Raw genomic sequence first — 18,903 nt, forward strand, 5'->3', positions numbered from 1 at the left:
CTTGGTTGCCCAAGGCCTTGGTTTGATGCATAGCACTGAAAGAAGGGGGAACTTTATTATTTACTGTGGCTTCATTGTATTAAAATGTGAAGTTACAGGAATTCACTTTCTCTTTCTGAGGATCATTGTGAGATTGAATAATAGGTAAGGAGGGGGGCTTTGTAACAAACACTGTATAAATGCGTTTTTTATGTGAATAATACAGATCTGCTGTCCTTAGCTGTAGGGTATTGTTATTTGGGTTTTCCATCTTGAAATTACCTGTAAAGGTATATGGTTCTTCAGTGATAATGTTGCTTTAAAAGGAGCATTTTAGAAGTTAGGATTGGCTAATTGGAGCAGTGGTCTGCAACCTGTGACTCTTGACCCCTTTAGGGGTTGCATATCATATATCCTGCATATCAGGCATTTACATTAGGGTTCCTAACAGTAGCAAAATTATAGTCATGAAGTAGCAATGAAATAATGTTATGGCTGGGGGTCACCACAGCATGAGGAGCTGTATGAAAGGCTGCAGCATCAGGAACGGTCGAGAGGCACTGAATTAGAGGGTCATATTCTGAATGTAGGAAAGTTTGGATTTAATTCCTCCTCTGCTGCTGTCACCGAGTTCGTTGTTGCTGTTTCATGGGAGACAGGCTCTCATTCAGCACAAGTTTCTGTCAGTGTGCTGAGGCTGACCATGAATTCTGATATCCTTGCCTCCAGTCTCCAATGCCAGGATTATAAATGTACACCACCATGCCTGTCTCTAGCTGTGTTTTAGCTGGACATTACTGAACTTTTCTTAGCTCTAGTTTCTTAATTGAAGGGTCATGACTGTGGTGATAAACAGGATAGATAGAGACATGTAAAATAGAATTAGAAAACGTAAAACATTTTGCAACATGGAATATACTCTATAAATAAGTGATAGCTATGTGCATAGTGAGGTGTCTTATAAACAGGTACAAATACATCTCATGAGGCCTGCAAGCAGCCCATATAACAGGAACTGATTTTTCTCCGTTCATAAATTCCATCAGTGAGTAGAAGCATCCCAAGGCCATCAGTTAGGATCTGGATTCAGACAGTCTCGACTCCAAAGCCAGGCTCTTTGTTGCTATGCTCTTATTGCTTCCCTGAGGATTATACTGTTATTACTAGCATATCCACCCAACTGTTATGCTTTCAAGAATGCTTGGGGCTCCCAGCACTCGGAAGGCAGAGGCAGATGGATCTCTGTGAGTTCGAGACTAGTCTGGTCTATTAAGAGTTAGTTCCAGGATAGCCTCCAAAGCCACAGAGAAACCCTGTCTTGAAAAAAAAAGAATGCTTGGGGCAAAGGTTGGACCCCAGATACTACTTTTGTTTGGCTTTTTAAATGGACAGTTTAAAAAACACTAAAACATGTGCAGACTATATTCATAAAACTGGGTGTCATTTCTGATGAAGACTCTATGGCCTTATTCTGTGAAGGGTTCAGAGAGGCCCATCTGTATAGATGAGGTGTGTCAGTGGGAATTCATGGCTAACTCTTCATTTCAAGAAGCTGTCCCAGGGTTACTGCATAAACTAATGTCCACATGAACAGCATATTGAGTTTTATTTATGTGCAGTGATCAAACTCAGATCATAGACCAGTGACCAAGCTAGAGAAGAGAGATGAAGTCTAGCTATATTTGGGGGAAATAAAAGCAGGTCAGTTACTGAGTAGGAGTTGCCTGCCCTGATTCTAATAGTAATCACTTTTCAAGCATATTTCATCCTCATGTAGAGTTGATAGAAAATGGTTTCAATTCCACAACATTAAACACCAACAAAGAGGAAAGAGTCAAGTGTGGAGAGACCAGTAGACACAAAAGGAGGAAATAAGGGATGGAAGATTTAGAGAGCAATGTCATATATTGAGATGGTTATTGAGTGGATTTTCTAGGCATGGACATAGAGGTAGTTGCCACTAAAAAAACCCATTTATTTAGTTACCATCTCTTCCTTGCCCCGTGAAGAGAATCAGTTACTTGCTGGTGACCCACAGTGAGGATGCAATATTGCATCCACAGCTGCTGGACTCCAGTCAGTGTTTTGAAAACCATTTACATGCCTAGTACCAGTTCATCTTGGGGGCCTTTAAAGTTGCTTATTTTAGCCTATGACGTGCCAAATTTAAGAGAACTATATCCACTTTGCTCAGTGGATACTGGTATTATGTGCAGTGAAAAATAGGAGGAAGGAGGGAGGTGACAGTAATCTGGACTGGTGAATGGACAGTTCCTCCTAGAGCAGCAGCAGATGCGCCGGCAGGCTCTGGGGGGCAGAAGGGAGGGGCCGCCGGCTGGTCTACAGCAGCTCTGACCCTGGCGGCGCTGGCGCTGTCAGGCCCTGATGGGCTCTGCCACCTCCGAAGGCTGCCAGGTCCGGGCGTCCTCAGGACGCGGGTCCGTCCCCTTCGTGCCCTGTTACAGTGACCTGGTTCTCTGATGCCCTAAGATGGGCTGGGGAAAGTACTTAAAACATGATCGACTATGGCCCTTCCAAGGGTAGACCCTCCAGTCCCTTCAGTAGGGACAAGACCCGGGGCTTTGTTTCCTCTGCACCTGTTGTGGGTCCCAAATAGAAACCGCACTGGGACCAGCAGCGGGCGGTGGGCGGGCCGGAGGGCGGTGCCGAGCCTAGCACTGCTGCTCCTCCTCCCGGTCGGGCGTCTGCGGCGCAGCCGGGAGATGCCGCAGAAGTGCGGCGCATCCCGGCGGGGCAGCGCTGTCCTCCGCAGCGCCGCGGCCCGGGGCGCAGGGTCAGGAGGCTCCCTGCTCCACGCCACCGCCCGTGGCCACCCGAAGCCTTCCCTGGGGACGCTGCCCCGGGCCTGCCTCCGCGCTGTCCCTCCAGCCTGGGTTTTCTGACGCCTCCTCCCGGGTCACGGGCCCACGGGCGCGGCCAGCCCCCCGGACCCCAGCATGGCGGGGTACCTGTCCCCTGCTGCCTACCTGTACGTGGAGGAGCAGGAGTACCTCCAGGCCTACGAGGACGTCCTGGAGAGGTACAAAGGTACGAGGTCCCTGTGATGGGCTGCGTGAAGGGGAAGGGCCCATGGGAACCGTTTTACCTTTCCCAAATCAGAGCCACCCCCGTGTGGGCACAAGTAAACAGCAGCGGGAACCAGCCCTGGGGACCGCCAGGTGCTCTGGATGAAATCCTGTACCCCAGAGCAGAGCTGGGTGGGAGAGGGTTCGGAGACGCCCTAAGGGTAGGCGGTGGAATGGAGGGCGGGGGAGGTCTGTTTCCAAGAAGCACTTTGCGTCTTCTTTCCCTTTGTAGAAGCTCTTAAGCACCAAGCATAGCCATAATTCTTCCTGGGAGGGTGGATGCCATTACTTCTCTGTGAGATTTCCAAGCTTGGCTGGTCCTGCCTGGCACAGGCTTGGCCAACCTATACAGGTTCTTGTATTGAGCACACCCCCCCCCCCACCACATCACTTTTCTCGAAAAATTGTAGTCATTTGAAAAAGTTATCACTTGTGATTATACTCTAACTGAGGCAGTCCAAAATTATTTCATATCACGATAAATAGAAGACTAGTCAGAGAGTTGGTTGTATATTTAAACGTAAAGAAGTCTATTTTGAGACGCGTTTCTGATGATTGTTTAGGTACAGGAAATTTTGTGCTAACTTGATTATCGTGGATATCCAAGTGTTACGATTGCTTTGACTTTAAAGTTAAATATGCTAGCTAAAAGAGAAATTGTACTTTCCCATGCTGAGGCTTTATGTCTCCTGAAATGTATTTTTAATTATGCCTAGACCGATGTTATTGCGACTTCCAGATACGCTTCACATTCACATGTTTGTGATGATTCACAGATGTGTGTAAATATTAATAGCGAATAGTGGTGTTTCATATGATGAACCCAAGTGCAATTCTTGAATATTTGCTTTGGGGTTAGTAATTAGATTTCTGTAAGTTAAGTAAAATGTATATAGTTTTCTGTTACTAATCTAAACCTTAAGCTGGCTAACAGAATTTTCAAGCTCCCTATAGCTCAGAGTCTTCCTTATGTTTTATCCCCCTCTCTAGAATGTGTTCTGAAACTGGGATTCTTAGACTTCGCATATCATTTTGTAAACACAACTGGAATTCCTTTGTGCCAAAGCTCTATTGTGGATAATACCACTCAGAGCAAGTGCAGTGATATTTTAAGCTCGTCCATTTCTGGGCATTTGCTTGTATATATGATGTACTGAGGTTTACTTCTGGTTTTTCATCTAAAATTATGTTCTTCCTTGATTATCTCCAGAAAATTAAAAATGAGAACTATTGTAATATAGGCTTGGAAACTGTGTAGTTTCAGAAAAAAATAAGAAGGGCTACAATGCATATGCCTTATACTTAGGAAAAAATGCAACTTTTAAGTTTTTTTTTCGCCGGTCAAGTTCAACATCAGTGATGCGTGGGTAATCTCAGGTGACTGAAAAACAAATAACTGGAATGTTGATTTTGGCCAGTCTTAAGGAAACGGACCTTGTTTAAGAACTTGTCTCATTTAAGCTAGTAAATAACAGAAAATTAAGTATATGTGATCACTGTGCATCTCTCATTACTTCATTTTGATGCTAATATTACTGCCAGTAATGCACTCAAACATAAATTTCCTAGGACATTTTGCCCAAGATTTCACAGACAGAAATCAAGGGGGGAGTATTTCCCTCACTCTTTGTGGTTTTGAAATGCTTAGATCATCAAATTGCATTTGGCTGTACAGATGTTCTGAATTTCACTTAGTCTTGGAGAGGAAAAGAAGCTTGTTGGCCAGTGTATTCTATGAAAAGCTGGAGACCTGGAGAACCCATTGTTTCCTGATGTGTTTGGAAGCCAGTTTTGATTTCCCATCAGTGACCAATAACGATGACTTCACTACAGCACTTATTATCCCAATGGCTGGCTATAGGGGCTGATCTAATCAGAAAAGAATTGTCTGCTTTGAATAGGGAGTGCCAGTTTGCAAAACTTTCCAAGTTCAGTTTTCTGAAATAACGCATTGTTCAACACATTGTAGGTTCCGGTTTGAAGAGAGGTTATTTTGATTGATTTCAGTCGAAGTCCCTGGTTACAGAGTGCATTTGCTGTTCTCCGCAGTGTCACTGGGTTGCCGAGTATCTGCCCAGCTGTTGAGTAGTGTAAGTGGTAGAGTCAACTGGAGCAAATTCAAAATGAACCTGTTGTCAAAATATAGAATTACAGTAATCTATAACATTAGGAATTACAAGTATTAGGTTTGGAAGTTGAGAGCTCTGCCGGGCAGAGCCCTCATGCAGCCTTCATGCCAGGCAGACTTTATACCAGGCCCCCCGGAGACAAAGGCAATGGGCAGCGAGCCCTTGATTTTCATGGTGTGCTCTATTCTTGTGTATGGCTTTGGTCCTTTAAGTCAGAGTAAAAATAGGCAACTGTTTACTGAACTAGAATAACACAAGGATTTATTTGCTACAAAGTAGGGTGCCATGTTTTGGATCATATTCTCATCTGGCTATTTGTAAAATAGATACATATTCAAAATGTTCCAGGTTAAAATATTCCAGAATTTAAAATTGGGTTATTTATTCGGTAACAAATCAGAGTGAATAAAGGCATTTAAAAAATGTAACATAACTCCTTAATATTGTTTATGTTTAAAATTGCCCATGTCAGCACCTTTCTTTTTATAGGAAATTATCCAGTGTATTCCCTGTATGATACACAATATTTTTAGTAGCTTAGTATAAAAGATAGTGTGATCTCATCTTCTCAAGTATAGTGAAGTTGATGTTACATATGACTATTTAGCTATCTGTCACATTAATCTGTGGAGTGCTGCTTGCTGTTCAGTTGACATTGATCGTGTTTTCCTAACACAGATACCTTATATGATGTTAAGTGTGAAAATACTAATGTGAATCATATTTTATTATGTTTTTATACTTAATTGTGTGATGTGTGTATGCATGTGTGTGAGTATTCGTGCAGTGTGTATTTGTGTCTGTCCTGTGTGTGGAGGTGTGAGTGTCAGAGGACAGCTTTGGGGAGGCAAAGTTTTTTCTTCCACCCTGTGGAGGCAAGCACTCCCAGTGTGCTGTGCCGCCTACTCCTGGCTAGCTGGTCGGCTGAGTTTCTGGGCTTTCTCTTGTCTGCCTACCGTTGCCCCATAGGAGCACTGGGTCACAGATATGTGTATGGCATCTAGTTTCTTGTCTGTCTGTCTGTCTGTCTGTCTGTCTGTCTGTCTGTCTGTCTGTCTATATTTTTGTTTATTTTTAAAGACTTTCATTACAATGTAATTCTTACTACATTGTGTATCCCTGGCTATCCTGGAACTCCCTCTGTAGACCAGGCTGGCCTTGAACTCAGAGATCCCCCTGCCTCTGCCTCCCAAGTGCTGGGATTAAAGGCATGTTCTATTACCACCCAGCTCATACAAGGTATTTTTGCCATACTCTTTCCCATCCTCCAACTCCTCTTAGATCTGGCTTTTTATGCAGGTTCTGGAGATCAAACTCAGGCTTGTTGCTGTCAGCTGAGACGTCTTGCCAGGCTGATTGAGAATTAATTTGAAAATGTTAGTTTCTTGGTCTGACGTGATGCTGGTTCTTCCAGTGTCTTCTTGTCCCCACACAACTACAGTGCGAGCATTATTTCTGTGAAAATTGTTGGATGGTTTGGTTACTTACCTACAGTATTGCCAAGACAACCTTTTATAATTTGGACCATAGGTGAGGTTTTCTGTCTTCCCCAGGTATTTCTATAATTGCCGTGTTCATAGTGACAGAAGGAAACAAGAGTACAGTAGTTTCCAGTTTAGTTATGACATCTTACAGAGACATGTGATGGGCAAACATCTTTTTTCTGGAGCCCAGTTCTGGTACTCCAGTAAGGTGAATGTTAGGGCAATCATGATGGGAAGTACTCTGCCATGTACAGCGCATTCTGTGATGATCTTGCTTAGTATTCTCAGATGGCTTTGGGATTCTGCAAACCTTGATTTCAGATTTCCTGTGTTCATGCTATGTTCGTGGCATACAGTTATGTAACAAGTGAACTTTATGCCTCAAATGACAGTGTAACACTGAGTTGGTGTTAGTCTGGGTTTTGTTAAAAACAGGTTTAATTTGTTGAGTGTTCCTTGAGATTAGCTGTTCCTGAAAAACAGTAGATGATAGTGCTTACTTAACTAAATAGATCCCACCCCCACCCCCACCTCCCTTTAGGTACCAAGAGCTTCATGGCAGGCCAGGCAGGGCTACAAATATCTCCATTTGCCAGAAGGGACACAGACTTGTCTCTTGCTACTTGGCCACCTAGAGCCTATTATGTGATCATTTGATAGTTACAATATAGCTACTCTTCCAGCCCGCCCTGACTCAGTTTCATCTGCCTGCCACCCCTATCCAAAAGTAAGAAAATGTAGGATGTTTTTTATTGTTTTGACTGAATTAATCTAGTGCCATGAACACAATTGAAGTTATACTTGTACAGAATAAAGAAAGAATGGCGGCTGGCGTTTTACAACCGGCAGTCTCTGGTACACAGGATAAAATGTCTGTGCTAAATTGGAAACTTGAAGTTTGGCTCCATGTTAACTGCCGTAACACAGTGCATTACACTTCAGCAAAGGTTGTGGGGAGATAAGAAAGCATTGCTGAACTCTTAGTATTTTTAAAACGAAATGAAATGTTATAACGTGGATTAAAGTGTAATTTCTACTGAGTAATGAGTATTTGAATTGGCCAGAGAACTTATCTATTGCTGTACAATGTGAGAAGTGTGGATCAGCTGAGGAATGTAAGGACCTGTTAGATACGATTAATGAATTGAACTTTGAACTTCCACTGTCACACTGACTTGTTTTTGTTTCTTTTGTTCCAATTGAACAGTGATCTCAACATACGTACCCAGGTCCTTTAAAGCTTCACGCTTTTAAGAACTTTTAGGTTCTTTGTTTACATTTGGACTGTTTGGGGATGCTTAATTCTGGCCCAGCAATTTTGCTTGGGCAGTAGTGACAATGAGGGGAAGTGATAAGGACAATTTCTTGTCTCATTGTTTTACAGTGAGGCAGTGAAGCTTTTGTATTTCTGCCTTGGAGTCTGGTGGGTCCCAGGAGCTGGGCTGTGTGAGGAGCTTGAGTGTTGGACCAAAGCCTCCTCATGAAATTGGAGATTACGAAAACATCTGAAGTCATGCAAACTGCACACAGATGGAGTGTCTAGGCTGTCTGTTCACTTGCTTTTAATTCCGTAGCTGAGTATGAAAAGGGAGAGCTGCAGCACAGTTCCTAACTTTCTAGCCCACAAAAGCTCTGCAAAGGGAAGCTGGCTTGACTTTTATGCCTTCTTATGAATTAAAGAACCCAGGTACCTCCCTGACACACATGAATGCTGCAAGGACTTGGAAGACAAGAATAGGACGGACTCCTGTGTCCATTTCTCAGCTCTCAGTAATCCTGTGATTATGTTTTCCCTGCTTCCAAAGAGGAAGTCAGGCATTTGTTGAGGTCCAGCATCCTTTCTTCAAATGATTGAACAAATAGTCCCCTTCCCCCTACTCTTGAGTGTTGTCGTTATATAGCCCCTGTGTTTCTGAGCATGTGTGTGGAGGGCGGGGCATCCTCTGGTGCTATCTACCTTGTATTCTCTTGTATTCAGCTACGCTACTGGCTGGCTAGTAAGCTCCAGAAATCTATTGTGTCTGGCCTCCCCCGCACAGGGGTTACAGAGGTATTTCAAGTGGAGCTGAGTCCTTATGCTGTAGTGATATGCTGGTTAGTTTAGGTCAGCTTGACACAAGATCATTCATATACCTGAAAAGAGGGAACCTCAGCTGGGGCGTTGCCTCCATTAGATGGGCCTGTGGACCTGTCTGTGGGGCATTTGTTGGTTGCTTATTGATGGAAGAAGGCCCAGCCCACTGTGGGAGGTGCCACCCCTGAGAAGGCAGTCCTGGGTTGTATAAGAAAGGTATGGGCTGGGGAACCGTGTTCATCTGTGATCTCTGCTTCAGTTCCTGGCTCCTGATTCCTGCCTTCTGATTCCTGCCTTGAGCCCCTGCCCTGGTTTCCCCCAGTCATGGACTGTAACCTGAAAGCCAGGCAAAGCTTTTCTTACCCCAAGATTTTTTTTCCCGAGACAGGGTTTCTCTGTGTTGTTTTGGAGGCTGTCCTGGAACTCACAGAGATCTGCCTGCCTCTGCCTCCCGAGTGCTGGGATTAAAGGCGTGCGCCACCAATGCCGGCCCCAAGTTGGGTTTGGTCAGTGTTTTATCACAGCAACAGAGAAGCAAACTAGGATACAAGTCAGGTACTTTATCTCACTGAGCTATCACCTTAACCCATGAGAGTATGCTGCAGGGAAAGCTGTATATTTAAGGTCAAATGAGATGTTTGGGCAAGGTGTACTCATCAGAATGAGACTCCGAAGTCTGCTGAGAAGGGAGTTTTGATTGAAGGGAGGCTTGTGTGGATCAGATTGGAGAGAGGCTTAGATGCTGCACCAAGGGCCACATATTTGCCTTAGTTTTGTACATAAACAGTAGAACCCTTAAAGATCCTCGGCAGATGCCATATGTCAGGTGAGTGACCGCAAGGTAGAGGATTGGATGGAAAAGAGGGAGGGGAGACCGGGAGTCTCTGAATTTCTAATGTCCATAGCTCAGTTTACAGCCATTGCCATTCCTCAGACATAAGAACAGAGGCTTAGTGAAGTCAGATTCCCTGAGATGGCACATATCAGTGATAACACTTGCATTTGAGCATCACAGTAAAGTTGACATAAACTGCATTTTGAGTGTTATCACCTTGACAAGTAAATGCCACAAAACAGTTTATGGAAATATCCTGTTGAGGATGTGATGTGGAGTACAGGTAGAACCTCTGGGGTATGTTAAATGGCATGAAATAGCAATAGTTCAAAATACATAGGTTAGCCGGGTATTGGTGGCGCATGCCTTTAATCCCAGCATTTGGGAGGCAGAGGCACGTGTATCTCTGTGAGTTCGACGACAGCCTCCAAAACAATACAGAGAAACTCTGTCTAGAAAAACAAACAAACAAAATACTTAGGTTACTTCAATTAAAATGCTAAGTAGCTTTTAGAACTTGAGCTATTTTATTTTAACCGAATTATAAACTCTATTAGATATCTATGAAAATGAGATTAAAATTTTAATACAACCTTTAATGTGTGTCTAGTGTATATTTAAGTTGAAGGAACATTGACAAGTATTAAGTTTCAGTAAATGCCAACACTACATGTGACTGCTTTGGTACATGCCTGGAATGTTTCCTGGATAGAATTGTCCCAGAGAGCTGACAAAGTCTTGATTTTCTTTTCCCTAGTGGGAGAACATATTCCCAGTGATCCCCAGTACTAAATATCTTGTACAAAGCTACTATTGTGTCAGGGAATTAAAGCCATGTTCTTATGTATTCAGTGCCTCAGTGTTCTGTGCTGCTCATGCCAGTGTGACTGTATGTAGTCTTGATTTGGGGTGTAGATAGTCCCTTGGAGTTTACTCACCTCACTTTATTAACTCAGCAGGGAAGATAAAAGGGAAATATTCTGACAGCAGAGTGGTAGATGAAGTGTACTCAAGAGCTCGTCTTTGGCTAGTCCTGGGCTAGTGACTTAAAAAACAAAAATTCACTAGACTAGCTTTTAGAGCAGGTTTTGGTTCAAGGAAGAAACGAGTGGAAAATACACCTTGACGTATCCTACCCCCTTTTCCAGAGTTTGCTCTATTGACGTGTCTGATTACATGTGTTACAGCTGTGATCCATAGTTATACTAGTTTTTGTTTTGTAGGTTTTGACAAATATGTGATGTGTCTACCATTACAGAACAATTCAGAATAGGTTTACTACTTAAAAAAATCTTTTGAGGCCCCAACAACACTGATCTTTCTACTTTATTTTTGCCCTGTTAAGAATTTGAGGGCTGGAGAGATGGCTCAGCGATTAAGAGCACTGGCTGCTCTTCCAGAGGACCTGAGTTCAATTCCCAGCAACCAAAGGTAGCTCACAACTATATGCAATGAGATACGGTGCCTTCTTCTGACCTGCATGCATACACGCAGGCAGACCACTGTATACATAATAAATAAAGAATGTGATATAGTTAAAATCATATGGCATATGTCGTGTTCATACTAGCTCCTTTTGTGTCATAATGTCCCCATATCTTTTGTTTGTTTGTTTGGTTTTGTTTTTAGAGACAGATCTCAGCATGTAGCCCAGGCTGGCCTAGAACTTGTTTGGTAACCCAAACTGGCCCTCAGGCTTACTCTTTTCTTGTACACCATGTCTCTTTATGGCCTAACATACCATCTCTTTTTTATTGCTAATAGTGCACTGTTTAATGCTCCATCATTTAAATCTGTTCACCCAACGAAGGGCATCTTGCTTGCTTTTCCATTTTTGTTTTTCTAAACTTTTAAAAAAGCATCTGTAGCCCAGTGGTGGGGGCACATGTCTTTCATCCCTGCACTTGGGAGGCAGCAGGTGGATATCTGAGTTCGAGGTCAGCTGGTCTACAGAGTGAGTTCCAGAACAGCCAGGACTACACAGAGAAACCCTGTCTTGAAAAACAAAACAAAACATGAAAAGCTTCTATAAACGTTTGTGTGAATGGCTTTAAGTGTGGACTTAACTTTTCAGTCACTTAGGTAGAGGGATGAACTTGGCGGGTCTTAAGGTGTTAGTTTAGGTTTGTAAGAAACAGCTGAGCTTTCTTCTAAAATGGCTGTGCCATTTTCTGTCTCCACCAGCAGTGTTTGATGTTTGTCTTATCTGTTTTTGTGTTGCTATAGCAAAAGGCTGGACAAGTTATAAGAAAAAGAGGTCTGTTTGGGTTTATTGTTCTAACCCAAGTTCAGGCAGCCACATCTGAGCTGTTTCTAGGGAGGACCCCATGCTGTCTCAGATCATGGCAGAGCAGTGGGAAGGGAGAACCTGTTCAAGAAGGTGGGGGGGCGCCCAGTTTACTCAACCTGCTAATGAGGGAGGGCAGGAGCCCCATGGCCTGCTCACCTGCGAGGCTTGCACCTCTTGGCACCATGGCACTAGAGAGTTAGACCTCAGCGGGATTATATTCAAACCACAGTGGTGCCATTGCTCTTTCGTATCCGAGCTCTGCTCGTTGTTTTTAATTTGCAATTCCTTTAACAGATGATCTTGAACATCTACTGACTGCTTCGACATCTCCTTTGAGGATGTGTCTGTTTGCATCTCCCCCCCCCCCCATTTTTCTTCCTGTGGGACTCTGGTGCAGACAATCAGACCAGACTTCTACCCATCCCACACTGCTTACTTGTACATTGGCTCAGTTTTATTTTATTGCGCTTTAAGAGATCTTTGTGCCTGTTCCGGGAACCAGTGCTTTGCGATGGCCCTTTATATCTTAACCTCATTTTCCATGTCTTTTTAAAACCGTGTTTCTCTCCCCCTCCCCCTCTCTGTGTGTGTGTGTGTATGTCATGTGTAGGTATGTGGCGGAGGCATGTGTGCAGTAGGTACAGGTGGACGCACCATCATGTGAAGGTCAGAGGAGGGTGTGGGGTGTCCTGCTGAATCACTTCTGTCTTACTCCCTTGAGATAGAGTCTCCCTGAGCCTGGAAATAGACCAGCAGCCAGTGAACTAAAGCGATCCTCCTGCCTTTGCTGCCCACAGCACTGTGATTACAAGCCACCACACAGCTTTTTATGTGGGTGCTTTGGATTTGAATTCAGGTCCTCATGCTTGCTTAGCAAGCACTCCTATGCACTGAGACACCTCCCCAGGCTGCCTCCAATGGTTTTGTATGACTATTTTGTAAGTGTTTTTAAGGTAAATGGAGTCCCGATTGTTTCTTTTCATGTGGTCACAGTGTTTTATGCACTGTGTATCATGTTTTAGGTAAGGAAACAATGCATTGTGCCTATTTCAGAGAGTGTGTGTGGGCTCAGTGCTCAGCGGTCTGACAGTTTGCTCTGGTATCTACATATGCGGCTGCAGTGGTTCAGATATCCAGTTAGTTGGCGGCTATGCTGCTGTGTAACACTTGAGTCTAATATTAGTTGAACGGTTCTATTTTAAGGGTAGACTGAAATTAGCAGTCCATGTCCTATGAAACATGAATGTTCACCTCTTGGGATACCGAATTACTGCTTTAAAAATGTAATCAGAAGTAGACTTATATAGAAGAGAAGCTGCTTTAATTTTTTGGAATGCTTTTGTTGTTACTACTAGATAATAGCCTGAATGTGTGTGTGTGTGTGTGTGTGTGTGTGTGTGTGTGTATATATATATATATATATATATATATATATATGCACACTGATGAACACAAAGTCATAAGAACCCAGAGTTCTATGCTCTTGCCCCTTACAGTTTGTAATGCTTTTCAGTCATTGATCATGTTTGATTTTTTTTTAAGACCTGAGTTGAAATAGAGAAAAATTTGATAGTTTTCCTGTGACATATTTGTGTAGAACCTCAGTCTTTAAATATTTGTCAGTGCTGGTACTGCTAGGAAGAAGATGAACAATTAAAGTAATATCTGGGCACTCATTTTGTGATCTTTGTGGTGACAGGTGACAAGTAAGGGTATTGAAACTAGTACATGAAAAGTTGAGTGAAGGTTAGAATTTTATTTCACTCATTTATGCTTATTACTTATTTATACTACTTTATGTGCCCATGTGTGCCACTGTATGAACGTTCTAAAGGTTGAAGGACAGCTTGTAGGAGTTGGCTCTCTCCTTCTATCACAGGTTTGATGCAGATGCCGTCTTGCTGGCCCTAGGATTTGGTTTTTTGTGTTGTATGATCTTTAAGTGAGGGCTTGTGGTTATGAATATATTTTACAGTGTTATTTGGATGCTGTTCAGATAATTTGTGGCCTTTATACTTTTCCTTTGAATGCTTTTGGTGGGTATAAAGCAGCATTGAAAGAGTCTAAATTAGTTGTCTGGAGTGTGGTCCTCCATGCCTGTATAATCCCAGTACTCCAGAGGGTGAAGCAGGAGGAGTCTGAGTTTGAGTCTAACCTGGGCTACATGGTGGTAAGACCCTGTCTCCAAAGGAAAAAAAGTTACAAGAATCAAGATACACTGGGCATTGGTGGCGTACGCCTTTAATCCCAGCACTCGGGGGCAGAGGCAGGTGGATCTCTGTGAGTTCGAGGCCATCCTGGTCTACAGAGTGAGTTCCAGGACAGCCTCCAAAACAATACAGAGAAACCCTGTCTCAACCCCCCCCCCAAAAAAGAAATCAAGATACAAGGATAACGTAACTTTTTCATAGAAAAGTACATGCATTCTTAAATACCAGTCTTTTTCAATTTAGAAAACTGTAGAGATCCAGGCAGTGGTGGTGCACCCCTTTAATCCCAGTACTTGGGAGGCTGAGGCAGGCGGATCTCTGTGAGTTCCAGAATAGCCTGCAAAGCTGCAGAGAAACCCTGCCTCGAAAAACAAAAACAAAAAGAAAACTGCATAGAAATTTAAATTTGTGCTTCAGCAGAATTAAAATGATGTCATAAATGTAGTGACTTTTATAATTAGCCTTCCTCAGAAAACATTGAGCGAACATTGCTTCCAATTCTAGTTAGGAATTGATTGGTTATATGCTACATGTGAATAAATTAGCATAGAATAGAACCCCTTCTCTAGTGCATTTATGCTTGATATTTCCGTAGAGAGCCTGGGAAGAGACAAAACACATGGAGCAGGAACAAGAACTGCTCTCCAAGATGGAGACTGCAGACGATTCTGATACCTCTGTTCCTAAGCTTTAAGGCTGTGCCAAAGAAACGGGGCCCACAGAAGGGGATCACAGGTTGAGGTCTCCTCACGGAGCTGAGTGTGGTGAGAAGCCAGGTCCACACGGGAGGGACCTGAGAACCCTGGGGTTCCGTAGTTGACCTGACCTTTGAAGGAAGGCAGGGGCTCAGTGGGCAGGAGCGGCTTCCAGTTGCCTGTGGGGCTAGGGTAGGTACAGAAGTTTTTTCTCATTTAGTTTGGACAGAGTGGTGCTACGCTTCACTCCTCCATTGTAGGGAAATAACGTCCTGGTGTTTGTCAATAGTTGTATAAAAGCAGAAAGATTTTGCTTTAAAATGTTATGCTCCATTTTAAAGGATGCTGTTATGCCACTAATACATGAGTAGAGCTGATGGTTTAAGAAGTGGTCTAGTCATGGTGCAGCAAACAGGTAAAGATGGTATGAGGCATTTTAAGCATGGCTTTTTGTCAGTCTGAATCAGTGAGTATAGGAGCAATAGCGCCTTCTGTACCTGCTATGTCGCAGTTTAATCCTGACAGTAGCTCCTTGGTACAAGTGCCCAAGTTTCATAGCCAAGGAACTTGGCCTCCTGTCTCATGTACCAGCTGCATGACTATCTGGAGACTAGAATTCTGCCTGCATGGTAATTTTTCTTCCTGTAAGTAATCATGGCCCATCCTTATCTACACTCAAAGTTATTATTCTGTTACTAGTATAGCTTGTAAGTAATGTGTACAGTGGATAGCCTCAATTTAAACAAGCTGTTTAATGTCCTTAAGTGAAAATTTTTGCTGACTGTAGAGGATCTAGTTACTCAAGGGAAAAACTTCATTATTGTCCAATTTCCGATGTTCATCGAGACAGCTCTTCAAATTATAGGGTTTCATGTTTAGGCAGACACTGATCCTACTGACTAAAAGTGTAATTTCTTTAGTACTCGATGCTAAAGGAGGAACTGTCTGAGAACTTTGGGAAGAAAACCTGTAGCCTGTATTTGTAATATTTTAGAAAACACACGTGTGTACAGAAGAGGAGCGAAAGGCAGTCTGGAGTTCTGTTATGTGAATATGCAAATTGACTCTCTGACATAGTTCCCTTCACACTTTTCTTATTTATATGTGGGATTTAACAACTTGGGTCACTGTGTACAAAGTTCTTTGACCTGTTTGTCCCCCTAGTGCACCATGGTGCTTCCCATATTGATGTATGATATTAATTCAAAACATCTTTAATAACTGGAGCATGAATTTTGTGATGTAGTGATAATAAACAGTGGTGTGAATGTTTAAGCAACGATTTTCTATCCTGATAATTTTGCTGTGTCTAATAAAAGGGAGATCTGATTTTTCAGGTCTGAGCCTTATATACAAACTAGTTAGTCCTGAGTGGCTTACAGATTCCAGCGAAAGATTGCTAAGGTTCTTGATGTATAATGTATGCTTTAATTATTTTAGAGTTTACTCATTTCTTGGATCTTTCAGTATGACCTGTTTAGTTATCTTTGGAATCAATTTTAGACATAATTTTTTCATTCATTATTTATGATCCCCACCTCAATTTTCATTTGGAAGTGTATACCATCTTTATCATTTTTAATATAATATTTTTATTTCATACTTGTACACAATGTATTTTGGATTCTTCCCCATCTCCCAATACTCCCCCCTAACTTCATGTTCCTTTTTAGGAAAAGTAATTCACTGGGGGCTGAAGAGAGGCTCAGCAGTTAAGAACACTGGTTGCTCTTCCAAAGGTCCTGAGTTCAATTCCCAGCAACCACATGGTGGCTCACAACCATCCACAATGAGAGATCTGGTGCCCTCTTCTGGCGTGCAGGCACACATGTAGGCAGAACAATATATATATATATATATATATATACATATATATATGTATATATATACACACATATATATATGTGTATATATATAATATATAATACATCTTTAAAAAACAACAGTAATTCACTGAGTTCAGTTTGTGCTGCACTGGAGTCTGGTCAATCTGCCAGGCTGCAGTGACTACCAGAAAAGTGACTCCCTTCCCCAAGCAGCCAACAGCTGTCAGTCACTACTCTGCTAGGGATTGGAGCTCTGGAAACTACCCACTATTTGCTGGAATGTTGGCTGGCTTGATCTCGTACAGGTGTTGTGCAGCCTATTATCTTATATTTGCGAACACTGAAGACCTGGAAATTTTACTAAAGGAAAAAGCAATATCTAAACTGAGGTCTCCTAGTTTCCTGATCTTCAAGTCAGCCTTTTTTTTCCTTCTGAAATTCTTGCCCCCTTCCCCTCCTCTCTTCCCCTGCCCTCCCTTCTCCCCTCCCTTCTCTCCTCTTTCCCTGTTAGCTCCTCTCCCATCTTCTCTCCTTTCCCATCCTTCTCTTTCCCTCCCCTTCCCTTCCCCCTCCCCTCTCTTCCCTTTACCCCAGCCCTGTCTCTTTCTTATCTCTCTGAAGAGGTACTTTTCTTAGATACCGCTCAGCCACTACTTGGTGAACAACCGAGAACTAGTGGAATCTAGTGCGGGAAAGAATACAGAGGGAGTGAGTGGAAAGGCGACACAGCAGAGGTGATACCGTTCTTCGTGTTGGTGTGTGCAGTGAGGGAAGCACTGAGGTTCCCTGCCCATTTGATGCCCTGTGGTTAAGGCACCGTGGGTGACAAGTAGCACGCAGCAGGCTTATCAGTGTTTGGAGCTCTAAGCGATAGGTTGTATTCAATATAAATAGAAATTACGACATGCCAAGAAAAATTCTCTCACCTTGCAGGACCAAAGAGACATTTTGACTGTAGTTCTCTGGTTGGGGTGGCTGTTCCCATTCCAACTGAGTTCTAAGAGCCAGGCTTCAGGAGGTGTGTCCAGGCCACTGGCCACACCCATTATGTCATCCTCCCCATTGTCTTCTGAGGACCTGTTATAATCATGATGCTTCCCATTTGCTCTGCATCAGGAGACTGTTGGAGAGGATTATCTTTGGCCCGAGCTATTTAACACTTCAGAGAGAGGAATATCTTTGGCCTGAGCTATTTAACACTTCAGAGAGTAGGAATGGCAGGGAAGGGTGACAGTTTGGAAATCCTAAGTTCCATTGGTAGCTGCCCTGGTGGGTGCTGGGAACTGAACTTGGGTCCTCGGAAAGAGCAGGAAGCATTCATGACCACTGACCACCTCCCTACCCCCTACAACTGAACTTACAAGGGTTGTTTGCAGCGTATAGTGAATTTCCACAGCAGAGTCCATGGTGAGCTAGAGGCAACTGGCAAGGTTTTGACAGTGGGAGGTTTTAGGGAAAAACCTAACAGAATCTGAGGAAAAGAATGGAAATATTTTATATTCTAAGTGTTACTAAGCACGTACAGCTAGGACAACATCACATGTCTGTAACTCCAGGGCTGAGGAAGTAGAGACAGGCAGGTTCTAGAGCTCCTTGGCCATGAGCTCTGGGTTCAGTGAGAAACCCTGCCTCAAAAGCTAAGACACCAAGGAAGACACCCAGCATCAGCCTCCGTTCGTCCTCCCTAATCACACACACAAGAACCACATGAAGGAATTTGCTGATGGCTACCAATATATCATGCGTATATAAATAGTAATTCTTTTAAACTTCCTACTTGATTTGCAGTGATATTTATATTTATTCCATAAGTAATAGATAATTGTTTTAAAATGTCAAATACATAGATTAAAAGGTACTTTCATTCTCAAGTTGACCACTGTGAATAGTTGGGTGCTGAGGGTCTGAACGCAGGCTCTCATGCTTGCTCAGCAAGCATTTGAGCAACTGAGGCATCCCCCTCCCTCTTTCCTGTGATTCTCATAGGTACGGTTTATAAGTGGGGACATGGGTGATGAGTGACATTGACCTACTAGACCACCTGGCTCCTTCATCGACAGTTTACTACCCTATGGCTTGTGTGGTTGTTTACAGCTGAGGTGGTAGTCAGTGGCCTCAACTATTATTGTCAGGGTATGATTCCGTGACACACTCCCTGGCTCTTTGAGGTCTGACTTGAGTGAGGCAGACAAATGTCACATTAGTTTCTTAAGACATTCTATCCTTACGACGCTTGGTTATTTTGCTTATTTAGCTTTATTTTTTCATTCATGTATTTAAAAATTATATAAGCTA

General features: G+C 43.0%; 1 protein-coding gene across 18 annotated transcripts in view; it reads left to right on the forward strand.

Annotated features, from left to right (window-relative positions):
- Dst (dystonin) overlaps nucleotides 1-18,903 on the forward strand; it is a 400,220-nt gene that overhangs the window by 100,876 nt on the left and 280,441 nt on the right. For 3 of the 18 annotated variants that reach the window (XM_040729459.1, XM_040729460.1, XM_040729462.1), the window contains exon 1: nucleotides 2,693-3,027. The exons of 12 other annotated variants lie outside the window; for them this stretch is intronic. In XM_040729459.1, coding sequence (XP_040585393.1) covers nucleotides 2,937-3,027 — 91 coding nt within the window. In that variant the 5' untranslated portion in view covers nucleotides 2,693-2,936. Of the gene's footprint in view, nucleotides 1-2,680; nucleotides 3,028-18,903 lie in introns of those variants that run through there. 3 more of the 18 variants (XM_040729454.1, XM_040729456.1, XM_040729455.1) reach the window with 2 other exon arrangements.

Source organism: Mesocricetus auratus, unplaced genomic scaffold, assembly GCF_017639785.1.
Source record: "Mesocricetus auratus isolate SY011 unplaced genomic scaffold, BCM_Maur_2.0 Super-Scaffold_100021, whole genome shotgun sequence".
NCBI classification, from domain to species: domain Eukaryota; kingdom Metazoa; phylum Chordata; class Mammalia; order Rodentia; family Cricetidae; genus Mesocricetus; species Mesocricetus auratus.